A 12,707-nucleotide genomic window follows, 5' to 3' on the forward strand; every position below is an offset into this window, starting at 1 on the left:
ACCAATTATTGTTCAACTTAACAAAAGACCATAACACAGGATTGTATATAGCGAATTACATAACATGACTAGATTAGTCATGTAAGTGCATACTTACGTTTGGTGGCTGCATTTTTGCGGAAAGTGATCTACCACAATAACCACCACAGCGTTGAAGCACTGCCTATTAACACCGCCATCCTTCACTCTCATGATCTCAAGTCTCATCATGGATCCCTATGGGTTGCAATAGAACCCATCACTTTTCCTAAAGAGACAGGACCCGTACTTAAGAAAGACCTGAACCGGCCCATATTTAAATTTTTTGTAAAAAGAAATCTCACAAAAACTTTGAAGCTAATAAAGGTCCGACCCGTAACATTACACAATGGATCATCACTCACAGTAGATGTTTGGACTTGTCCAACCCCTCTAGGCTAGTTGAGTTTAGTCGAAGCTAGAGTTGGTTTAATTTACTAATAAATAAATAAATAAATCTTCTATTGGAGAAGAAGTAACTTCTTTTGTTTTGGGGGGCGGTGGGGTACATGGTCTTGTACATTGCGTTTTGAAATAAGAATTGAGTTTTTCTCCCAACATTTTATCAACTTCTTGATGTGTTAATCCACCATAAGTCAAGATAAAATCATATAAAGATTATTTCAAGACCCACCAAAACTGAAAACAAACTTGTTATGAAAAATGTTGAGATTTCGTGAGATAGGGAGTGAGTAGGGAATTAGAACAAATGTTTTATGTCAAAAGAAATACAATGTTGGCAACAGAGTGATAAGATCACATATTAGATTAGGTAATGTGATTACCCAAAAATGGTGGTAATATGAGATTACAACTAAGATTTATATAATGACTGAATTCCTTGAACGACCTTTCAGGTAATTCCAACTGATTTGTACTGGAAGCTGAATTGGCAAAATGCACTTATGGAACTAAGCAGGGGTCATAATTTTCATAGATGTTCCTCGAAGAAAAAAAAAATCTTAATTCATCGATGAAAAGACATGTTTCAAGCCACATGAACGACTATACATAATTTTTTTAATGATATTTTAATTCCCTTATCATTGCTCGACTTATATCTTCCACTCTCTTCGTGATATTTTTCTCCAATGTGATGCTGAAAATCAAGGCTATACACGTTAATCTTATTGAATTTCTTCTATTTGAATTTGCAATCTTCACAATCTAACCTTCAAACTGTGCATCCATTTCTTTCCAAAAGAAAGTATCACAATGCAATCAGTTAATCAAAGCGTCCAGATGACATCATGGCCAAGTATCACATTAACTAAGCCAAGGCTTGAGCCATTATAGAGCGATGAGATAGCTGCTGCTCATATAGCTCCCGGAAAATACGGTATTTGGCATCATGGAACTTCTTCACCTTTGGGTCTTTAGATGGATGAATGACCTGCAATATTCAAACGCGTATAGTACGAATGAAATATCAATAACAGATGCCACTTCGAGAATCGAGAGGATACAATGCTAGCTCAGAATATTTGGGCACAGGTGGCAATTCACCATTCATATTTCATTATTTCTTTCTCATGGGAAAAGGGTTAGCCTAAGTTGTTGGGCTCTCTTTGCTTACCCTTAGCACTGCTAGTGATCTAAAATTGGGTAGCGATACGGGCAGTCTACATAATGTTCGGAATATTATTACAAAACTTATTGACTCCACACAGGGAGAGAGAGAAAAGGTATAATAATGAAAGAAATGGATTCACCGAATGAAAAAAAATTATAACTTTGTTGCTACAGTATACTGCCAAAGATGACAGTCTACTATAGCAAGCAGGGCCAGCCTCTCCCAGTAGAAAATAAAATTTTAGTTTCAGATGAATCAAAAAAATCTGTCACATCCTTGGAACCAAAGAACAAAAATTCTGATATATCCTATTAAACATTGGTTCCATAAAAAATTCTTTAGTCTAAACAAAATTAATTGTCCCAAAAATATCTTCATTATCCTTTAGACAAACCAAAATTCAACAAGATAAACTACAAATTTGGTTTAAGAAATTAACCACAAAACAATCACAAATCAAAACAAATAAAAAATCTCAATTCCCTAAAATTATTACCGTTTCTCTTTCTCATTCTTGCTCTCTGCCTCTTTCTTTCAGCTCTTACTCTCCGCCTCTCTCATTCTTTCTCTCCACTGGTCCTAAATCCTAATCTTAAATCCTTCTGTTGCTGGCTTAGGCCCTCCGATCTGATTCATCCGATCACATCTAAAGACTCTGAACTAAGGACTGAGTCACTGAGGTATAGTTTCTCTTTCTTATTTGTATAAGACTGCCTGGGGCCGCTGGGATCTGGGCGTGTTTCTATTCTACTTGAGTTGCTGGCTGTTGGGCCCTGAAGTAGGGTTTTTTTTTTTTTTTTTTTAGGCCTGCATTATTTTTATTTTTATTTTTGTTGTTTGTTATAGGTGTAATAGGATTGGTTTTGTTTTTAGTGGGTGGTCTTATCTAATAAGACGTGTGTGTAGCCGTCTTCTTGTCTGGCCGGGCTTGGATTTAAAAAATAAATAAATAAATAATCTTACGTTTTATATATATATATATATATATAAATATATATATATATATATATAAATATATATATAGGGTAAATTTTACAAACCACCCCTGAGGTTTGGGTTAATACCAATTAGGTCCAAGACATTCCAAAATTGACCAATTTGGTCCATAAAGGCTATTTTGTCCCTAAACACCACTAAACGTTAACATCCATTAATTTCTCTCTCTTCTCTCTGTCCCTCTCTGTTACTCTTCCCTCTTCCCTCTTCCCTCCTCCCTCACTCTCTCTCCTCAGATCAGTCATAACCATTCCTCAAATTAGCCACAACCACTCAGATTAACTACAACAAGAGCCACAACACAATTTTACTACCCATACCAAAGCCTAGTCAAATCTGCTCCAACAATATCCAAATCCTCCAACACAGAAAACTCACCACCACATCAAAACCCAAAACCACCCCCATTGCAAATTCATTCCGTATTGGAACCCACCACCACCATCACCAGCCACTAAACCCAGCAACCACCTCTGGCCACAAAACCCAGTGACACCGACAATAAAACCCAACCAAACCCAAATCCAAAAATTCCAATCACCACTTCGTAACCCACAACCACCTCATTGCAAATCCACCCTAGATCAAAACCCGTAACCACGTCCATTTCAAATCCACCCCAAATCAGACCCACCACCACCACCACTTTAAACAACCACCGACCACAAAACCCAAATAAAAAAACTCAAACCCACAACAAACCCGCCGCAGATTGGAATCCACCACCACCAAAATACCCACAACAAACCAAAACCCATCATCGGCAACCAAAAACCACCACAAACAACCACCATAATCACAAACCACCAAACCCATGCACCACTGCCATTGCAGAGAGAAGAAAGAGATAAATGGAAAGGGTGAGTCAGAGAGAGGAGACTAGGTCAAGTTGGAGAGAGAGGCCTGAGGGAAAAGAAGAGCAGAGTGCAGAGAAGTTAAGATTAGCTAAAAAAAAACGCAAAGAGGTCAGAGGGAAGAAGAACGAAAGGGAGAGAGAAAGAGCAGACCTGTTACGTTTGAGAAAGGAGGAAAAAGAAAAAGAAAAAGAAAGAAGTAAAATGACTAACGGAATAGCTAACGGGTTAGGGATTAAAATGTCTTCAGGGACAAAATTGTCTTGATGGACCAAATTGGTCAATTTTGGAATGTCTTGGACCTAATTGGTATTAAGCCAAACCTCAGGGGTGGTTTGTGGAATTTACCCATATATATATATATATATATATTAGTTATTGGTAATATAATGTATGAGTCTTTATTTATGTAAGTTGAGATTGTTAAAAATTTATAATTGTTCAGTGAAACTACAATAATATTTTTTATTTCAATCAAGTTCTATTGCTCTACACTTGAAAGTTATTTTTTATTCCAATCTTTATAAATATATTGTTTAATTAAAAATGTCTATTAGAAAATATGTATTTAAATATGAAAAACTTAAGATTAATAAAATTATATCTAAAATCGACAATGTCCTAAGAAAAATTAAGTAGATTAACTATATTATCGATTGAAAATGATATGTTAGAAGAATTTGAATACAAAAATTTAATTAGTCAATTTGGATTTCAAAAGGCAAGAAAAATATATTTTAAGTGAAATATATTATAATATAAAAATATTAAATAAATATTAATTTAATTAATATATAAATATAAAAAATGTCTCATTTTAGTTCTCACCTTAGGCCCCAAAATGTCTAGGGCCAACCCTGATAGCAAGTTTGTTAAATTTTTTAACAATAGCATCATTGATGTAGCTTAGTTTTTGTTATTTGTGGTGCTAAAAATAGCAATTTGACAATATAAGAGTACCACCATGAATGCTCTAAATATTTAGAATTTCTAGGTAGGAAAAACATTTTGGGATAGAGGGAGTATTATTTATTAAAAACCGGCAAACCTGGTACAACTCTCTGCCTTAGAGGAAAACTTAACCCTTTACAACCTAATAATGCTTCTCCACATGACAAGATTATAAGAATGAATTTCACGTTTGGCTATCAACAAATAAAAAACGACATGATCAACATATAACATACCTAGTGGCTTAGATCATAGGGATTGAATAAACCAGGGTCATGAAATTACACCATAGAAAATAAATAAGACAAACGGGAAAGCAAGCTATATCGACGTAGCTACATGTGCACACATGCGAAACTTGAGCAATAACACAGATATCAGATACCTCTAGTACTTCTGTTTCCATGAAGTGCCAGTTTGATCTTATTAATCTTGGTCACCACATCTTTGATGTCAGGTCTTGCATCTGGTAAATCTTCAGAGCACCTCAAGCCTAATTCTAAGATAGATGAAAGAATAGCTTGCATTTCAGTTGCATCTCTTCCATCTTCATTCCTAGTTAAACCATGGTCCACAACATCCATTCTGTCAGGAAGTGATGAAATCCATTGCCTCATCCCAAGTTCTCCAACAAACATTTCATCAGTGGGTTTTTTTCTTGTGACCGTCTCCAATAATATTATCCCATAACTATAAATGTCACATTTGGTAGAAACTCTCCCTTCAGAACCATACTCTGCCAAGCTCACAATTATCAAAAAGTCTTTAAGTTAGTGATCCACATGCTTGTAAAAAAGTGCTTTACAAATATAAGGTTTTAATATGAATTGGATTTAAAGTATACCTTAAGTTTAGTAATATTATGCAATTAAATTTTTTTATTATTAAATATGTATTTTAATAAGTCTACCTTGGGTTCACTATTTTAAAAACCGAATAAGATGGTTAAATTAAATCAGGAACTGGACCCTAAACCGATCCATAAAAGTACTAGGAAAACAACCAAAACTAGTAAAAAGCCGGTTTAAGAACCAGTAAAAACTAGGAATCAGTCTCTTTTACAATTCTTTGACCATTTTAGTTTTTAAAACCATGCTTGGAATTACAATTTTGACAAACCTTCTTTACCGTTGATACAATACTCTCTATGTTTGCAAATTTCAATACTTGATGTGTCCATTTGCTATTATTCCCTTACCGTTAGTATTGGGAGTAACTAGTTGTCCCGCAATGAGCATGTATGTTATAAGGTCATTTTTTTTAATAAAAAATTATTTCTGTGAACCAAGTATAATACTTACTACGTGTTATAATATTTTGAGAATTAATTTCGATTATGCTATATGTCATTAAAAATAGAAGAACGTAAATTGTTAAAGATTAATAGAATTCAAGATATGAATGTATTTTATAAGTGAAGTGACAAATATTCTATTATATTTCCACTAACATAAGCACACAAGGCTTTTTTTTTTCCTAAAAAAATTATTTAATCATATGTTCTTAAATATGTTTTTCTTCTTTTAGTTTTATTTTGTTTCCATTGTTGTCAAAGTTATTAAATTTGAACAAAAATATCTTAAGTCCCTAAAACATTTCTCTCTTTGTCTCTCTCAAGTCCAAGTTGCAGAGGTCGATCCGGAGGATCCCATGGCCATCCACGATAGTTGTAAAATCACCCACGGTAGCCCCTTGGTTTTTTTTTTTGGTTGCTTTGAATGGATTTTTGATACGTACATGTATTCAAGATGAGAAATGTTATGTCTACAATATTTTCATAATATTTTTACAACAAATCATAAGCGACCAGTTGTTATAGTGATTGTTATTGGTAGGCAAAAAAGTAATTTCAATATAAAATCAAATTAAAATCAATAACAATTTACCACCTATGAGACTACATATAAGAATGGATAGCGTGGTTGGTTTTCATGAAGGAGATGTGTAGAAGTAGGATTATTAGGTAGACTTTTTTTTTTTTTTTTTTTTTTTTTTGGGAGAAAAGGCATAGGTAGAGTTATTTAGCCAGAATTGTTGTTGTGTTATCGGAATTCATCCTAACCTTAGGTTTGTTAGGATGAGACCAAATGTTTAGTTAGTGGAGTGGTGGAATCATGGAGAGTATTTGAGTCCTTTATTTTAGCTTGAGTTGGTATTTGAGTCCTTATTTTAATCCAAGTTGGATAGTAATTAGTTCTCAGGAGTTCCTCATCAAATCCAAACTTTATCCCTTAATCCCTTCATTAAATTTTGGTTGTCAATTATACCCTATGGTTCATTAGAAGTAACCAAAATTTTATCTTATTTCCATAAAAATAATTATATCTTATTTTTTCTAAATATTTCTATTTTCTCCCCAAAAATTGTGTATGTATCAATTTTGGTTTAGATTGATTGGCTTTTGGATTGAATGGGTTTCGGCTATGGTTTGAGTTTTCGTTGAATGGATTTGATTTGGATTGATGGGTGGTTGAATGAATTTTTCTTGATAGCTGAATAAATTCCCTTCTGTCCTTTTTTTTTTTTCCCCTTCAATTTGGAAAAAAAATAAAATTAATTTGTATTTTTAAAATTTTTTTCTTTTTTTAGTTTTTATTTTTTTTGAATTAATGGCAAGATCACCTAATGGACACTAATAGGAGGATTAAATTCAATAAATTTAAAAGTTTGGATATTAAATTGAATGAATTTAAAGCTATAAGACTAAGTTGAATTTTAGGCAAACTTGAAGGTTACAATTTGTATTTAACCTAAAAAGAATCATATAATGCATTATCTGACAGAACCTTAAGCTATTATAGCTGAGGTTCCAACTTTTATTCTTCTCAAAAAAAAAAAAAAAAAAAAATTCCTACTTTTATATAGATTTAGATATTCATGTAACACGTTTCTCAAAAAAAAAAAAAAAAAAAAAAGATATTCATGTAACACCCAATTTACGTGTTATAATATTTTGGGAATAAGGAGTTAATTTAAGTTATATTACGCATCATTGAAAATAGAAGAATGTAAATTATTACAATTAATATGGTTCAGAATATGAATGTATTTCTTAAATAAATTGACTAATATTCAATTATTTCTACTAAAGCACACAATTTTGGTAATTCAATTGTTGGGAGAGGGAGAATTTCAACTCTAGTGTCTCTGTTGGAGACATCAAAAAGTGTGAACAAGTTGAACTATAAAAGGCTCTTAGCAACTTAAGCACATGATTTCTAAATTATTAATCACATATGTTCTTAACCATGTCCTCCGGTTGCCTTGATTTTATTTTCATTACTATCAAAGTAACTAAACATGAGTAAACATACCATAATTCTAATAAGTTGTTTCCTAGTAATTAAATTAACAGAGGTGATTTCTAACCAACACTACCACGCATATTGTTATTCCTAAAATTAGCAACTATTATTGTTATACATGAAATAAGCCTAGTAATTAAATTAAGAGAGGTGAATTCTTGTACCTGGTGCGATGTAGCCAAGTGTACCAAGGGTTTTAGTTTGTGTTGCATCCTTGTTTTCGACTAAAATCTTTGCAATTCCAAAGTCACCCACATGTGCAACCATGTCCTCATCCAAAAGAATATTAGTAGGCTTTAAATCACAATGTACCACAGATGTTGCTTGACCATTGTGGAGATATTCCAAGGCAAATGCAACTTCAACCATAATGTTTACTCTTTGAACAAGATTCAAGCAGTAGTTGTGAGAGTATAACCACTTTTCAAGGCTACCATTTGACATGTATTGTAGCACAAGAGCTCTAAACTCAAGGTTTGAGCATGTACTAATAACTTTAACCAAATTCCTATGTCTGATTGCCCTTAACACCTTACATTCAACATCAAAACTTTTGAAAGCACCCTCCATTTGTAGGTTTAGAACTTTGACAGCAACAATTGTTCCATCAAAAAGTATCCCTTTGTACACAGAACTAAAACCTCCGGTTCCAAGCAAGTTGCTTTCACAAAAGTTGTTTGTCCCACGACAAAGCTCTTGATATGATATCATTCTATGATCTACTGCAAGCAATGTGATCGGCAAACCTGGAATTTTCATTTCACATTGTGGATGCCTTTTCAGCATAAAGACCAATGTTACAAAGATTATAATTGATGCAATGGCAGGAATAATATATCTTAGCAAAATTTGTTTTAGTCTTGATACTCGAGGAGAGCTCAGTCTCGTGCAAGGTGGAACTCCAAAATTTGAATTGCCACAAAGTGCTTTATTACCTAAAAACGATTCTGCCTTAAAGTTTGCAAAAGGTCCATCAGATGGAATCTCTCCTAATAGCTTATTGAATGACAAATTCAAATACTTGAGATATGTAAGTGCCTCAAGAGACTTAGGAATTGTACCAGAGAGATTATTGTTTGAAAGGTCCAACTTATCCAATCCTTTCAATTGTCCAAAAGATTGTGGAATGTCTCCTTGAAATGAGTTCATTGACAAATTAAGATAACCAAGGCTTTCAAAAGTACCAATTATACTTGGAACATTTCCAGTAATTTGGTTACAAGATAAATCCACATGCTCAATAGCAGCTAATTTTGTCACGTTTGGAGACAAAGATCCACCCAGGGAATTTGATGACAAATCCAAGAATAGCAGATCTTCAAGGCTCCATACATTCAATGGGATTGATGATGTCAGTCCATTATGACTCAGGTTTAATCTTTGTAAAAGATTGAGGTTTCCAATGCAATTTGGGATGAATCCAGAGATTTTGTTATTTGATAAAAACAATTCTCCCAAGTTCTTTAACTGACAAAGTTGTTCTGGAATGAATCCCTCAATCTTGTTATCCTCAAGATGTAATCTTTGCAAGCTCTCCAAACCCCCAATTGTTGATGGTATGTTGCCGGACAAACTATTACCCCTCAATTCAATCCAATTCAAGTTTTTCAAGGAACCAATTCCCATTGGAATATGACCCTTTATTTCGCTATAACCTGCATCAATGACTTCCAACGAAATTGAAAAATTTCCAATGGCATCCGGAATTTTAATATTCAAGGGATTGAGGGATATGGATAGTGTTTCCAAAGAACTACAACCAGTTAAAGTTGAAAGGAAATTATACTCTTGATGTCCAGGATCCTCTGTTAGCTGATTATCATTAAAACCAAGCGCTTTGAGATATTTTAAGTCTCCAAAACTTTTGGGTATTGGTCCGGAGAATAAGTTTTTACCAAAATCTATTTGGATGAGTCTGGAACAATTTGAAAAATATGATGGGATAGGACCACTAATTTTGTTGTAATCAAGTAACAGAAATTCAATATTTGGACAAGAGATCCAAGTATCAAGTGGAAGATTTCCGGACAAGGAATTTCCCACCAAGGCAAGCACTTGTAGAGAGGTAATATTGAAAATATCTTGAGGTATCCCTGTGAGAGCATTGTGCTGAAAATTCAGTAAATTCAGATTTTGGAGATGCGATAAATCACTTGGAATGCTTCCTTCAATGTTGTTATGTGCAATGCCAAATTGTTGTAACATCGACAAGTTGCTTATGGTAGGAGGTATATTTCCATTCAAGTTGTTATAAGCAAGAAATAGCAGTTCAAGCTTTTCTAGACTCCCTAAACCTTTTGGAATACTTCCATCAAACCTATTGTATGACACAGATAAGACTGAAAGCTCGATACAATTATTAAACTGTGAGGTGAGCTTACCACTGAATTCGTTGTGATTAGTATGCAGTCCTTCAAGATTAGGACAGTGGCCACAAATGTCCATTGGAAGGGTTCCTGAGAAGTGATTTTCTGAAATAGCAATAATTATTAGAGAAGACAAGTTGGAGATGACAAGAGGAAATGGACCAGTGAGACTATTGAATTCCAAAGCCAGTATCTCTAATGACGACATATTGCTGAATGACGATGGAATTGTACCTCCTAGATGGTTTATACTAAGGTCTAATTTGCGAAGCATTGGTAACATGCCCAAATCTTTAGGTATGCTCCCATTTAACTTGTTTCCTGATAAATCTAACATTTCAAGCTTCTGACAATAATGTATAGTTGGAGGAATTCTACCTTCCAATAGGTTGTTTGGCAAGAGAAGTTTCCTCAAACGGTGTAAACGACAGATCTCAAGCGGCAGAAAACCATAGAAGCTATTGTTAGTAAGATCAAGTGAGACAAGGAATGAGAGGTTACCAATTTGAGGGGAAATGGTGCCTTGGAGACCAACGAAGGAAAGGTTCAAGGCTGTGACTCTTTGTCTGCGTCGGCTGCAAGAGACCCCGAACCAGTCACAGAAGTTTGTTGTTGTGGACCAGTTACCAGCAGAGAAGATGGTATCATTTGGACCAAAAGTGATTCTAGATTTGAAGGCAATGAGAGCTGAGTGATCCGTAAAGTTGTTGGAGGATTCGGTAAAGTGAAGTATGGATGGCTGCACCAACAGAAAAGCCAAGAGCAGAAGAATGGATGGCATTTGTGTTAGCTTCATGTGTGCAAAAGAGAGACAGTTGAAAAATCCTCCGTGATGGAAGTCGACCATGATTTCCCCTTTTTGATTGTCTACAACAGCTACTAATATTAAGGAAATTTGCTATAAATTTGGTATGTGCTGGTGCTAAAGGAAAGTGCTTATATTTAGCAAAGGAATAGATTGTATAAGAGGAAGAGGGTGTGGTAAGGGAGAAATTATTAGGATGTGATGGACACAACTATGTAAATAAGAACATTTTATTTGTTGGGGGTCAATGAAGACCACGTCAGCTGTCCTCCTAATGGACCTAATAATTTCTCGTACTAAGGGAATTATTTGTTCAAATATTCTAAGACCACGTAAAATATCACAATTTTTGTCATTACTGTTCTAGTGGAGGTTATAAGTGGTAAAAGAAAAGAGAGAAAAATATAAGAAAGTAATAAACAATCTATCATAGTTTGATATATAAGATAGTTGTAACAAAAATTATGATATTTTAATGTGGTACTAGAATTTCTCCGATCAGATTGAAGGGCTAGGTGGGTACAAATCTCACTTACCACTCTAATAACATAGGTCAACGAGTGTGGGTAACATACGGGGTGAAGCATGTGCATGTATCCTACTATCCTCTACCGCTTATATGACAATGAATAAATGGCCAAATAATTGCTGTGAAAAAAGAAATAGTATTAAAACTTAAAAGGTCAAAAACACGGAATTTGGGAGCTTAAATTGCAAGATTAAATTCAAAGTCTTAAGACTTATTGTTCACTCTGATTGAAGAAAAGTTTCTTCAAAATGAAGGGTGTACTCGTCGGTTCCTAACCCAAATTAAATTGAATATGTTGATATATATATATATATATATATATATATATATATACAAGGCTCTTTTTTTTTTTTTTTTTTTTTTTAGTTAAGTGTCATAATTTTTTATTTATTCATCTCTACTAATCAATATATATATATATAAATATACAGAGACCTCATGCAGGAGAGCATAAGGTTCTACCAAGTGGCGCATTGTTCACTCTTAAGACTTATTGTTCACTCTGATTGAAGAAAAGTTTCTTCAAAATGAAGGGTGTACTCGTCGGTTCCTAACCCAAATTAAATTGAATATGTTGATATATATATATATATATATATATATAAAAACAGAGACCTCATGTAGGAGAGCATAAGGTTCTACCAAGTGGTGCATTGCATGACATTTTTTTCTCATTTAGACTTTCACCTCATCTAAATTTAGCATTTATGTCAGATGTATTTATTTCAATGTATTAATATAATTCAAAGAATTTGTATACATTTATAACTTTAAATGCTTTGGATAGATACAAATGAGTCTAAAAAGTCATGGAAAAAGTATGAATTAAGAAAACTTTTCAATTTTCTGCATAAGCTAATTTCAATGCAAAATTGCAAGAGCCAGATTCAACGAATCGAGTAATATGATTATTTGTCTTCACATTTGTCCAATATAAATCTCTATTTCCTTTGGATTTAAAAATTAAACTTCCATAATTTCTCCCACAATATCTTTGGTTCCCTTTTTGAAAGGTATGTTAATTTCCAAAATATTATGTTCTTATATATTTTGTATACATTTTTACTGATGTAGCATTCTAACATGTTTAGGCTGATTTTTTCATATTATGTGCCAATTGAGATTTTTGGTTTTCCATATGATGCATATACTTGGTAAGGATTTGTAGTATTTTTGGTATTTTGGTTGCTTTTAGTTCAATTAAAATTTGAAGTTAAATTGTGATATTATTGCATCACAATGGCATATTTTTTTCTATTATTGTATCATGAAAATCCTAGCAGTTTTTATAGCTAACTGATTAAGATATC

General features: G+C 33.5%; 1 protein-coding gene and 1 long non-coding RNA gene across 2 annotated transcripts; both read right to left on the bottom strand.

Moving 5' to 3' along the window:
* Nucleotides 1-1,033: 1,033 nt before the first annotated feature.
* LOC115977398 lies at nt 1,034-2,287 on the bottom strand. Its single transcript, XR_004088552.1, has 2 exons — nt 2,088-2,287; nt 1,034-1,411 (listed from the first exon to the last, which is right to left on the bottom strand). It is a non-coding gene; the product is annotated as an uncharacterized LOC115977398 (long non-coding RNA).
* Nucleotides 2,288-4,552: 2,265 nt separating this feature from the next.
* On the bottom strand, nt 4,553-10,844 carry LOC115973985 (receptor kinase-like protein Xa21). Its single transcript, XM_031094219.1, has 2 exons — nt 7,862-10,844; nt 4,553-5,128 (listed from the first exon to the last, which is right to left on the bottom strand). The coding sequence occupies exons 1-2, from the start codon at nt 10,842-10,844 to the stop codon at nt 4,770-4,772; spliced, it is 3,342 nt and encodes a 1,113-aa protein (XP_030950079.1). The 3' UTR covers nt 4,553-4,769.
* Nucleotides 10,845-12,707: the final 1,863 nt, after the last annotated feature.

The sequence above is a fragment of the Quercus lobata genome, chromosome 2 (genome assembly GCF_001633185.2).
Source record: "Quercus lobata isolate SW786 chromosome 2, ValleyOak3.0 Primary Assembly, whole genome shotgun sequence".
Taxonomy (NCBI): Eukaryota; Viridiplantae; Streptophyta; class Magnoliopsida; order Fagales; family Fagaceae; genus Quercus; species Quercus lobata.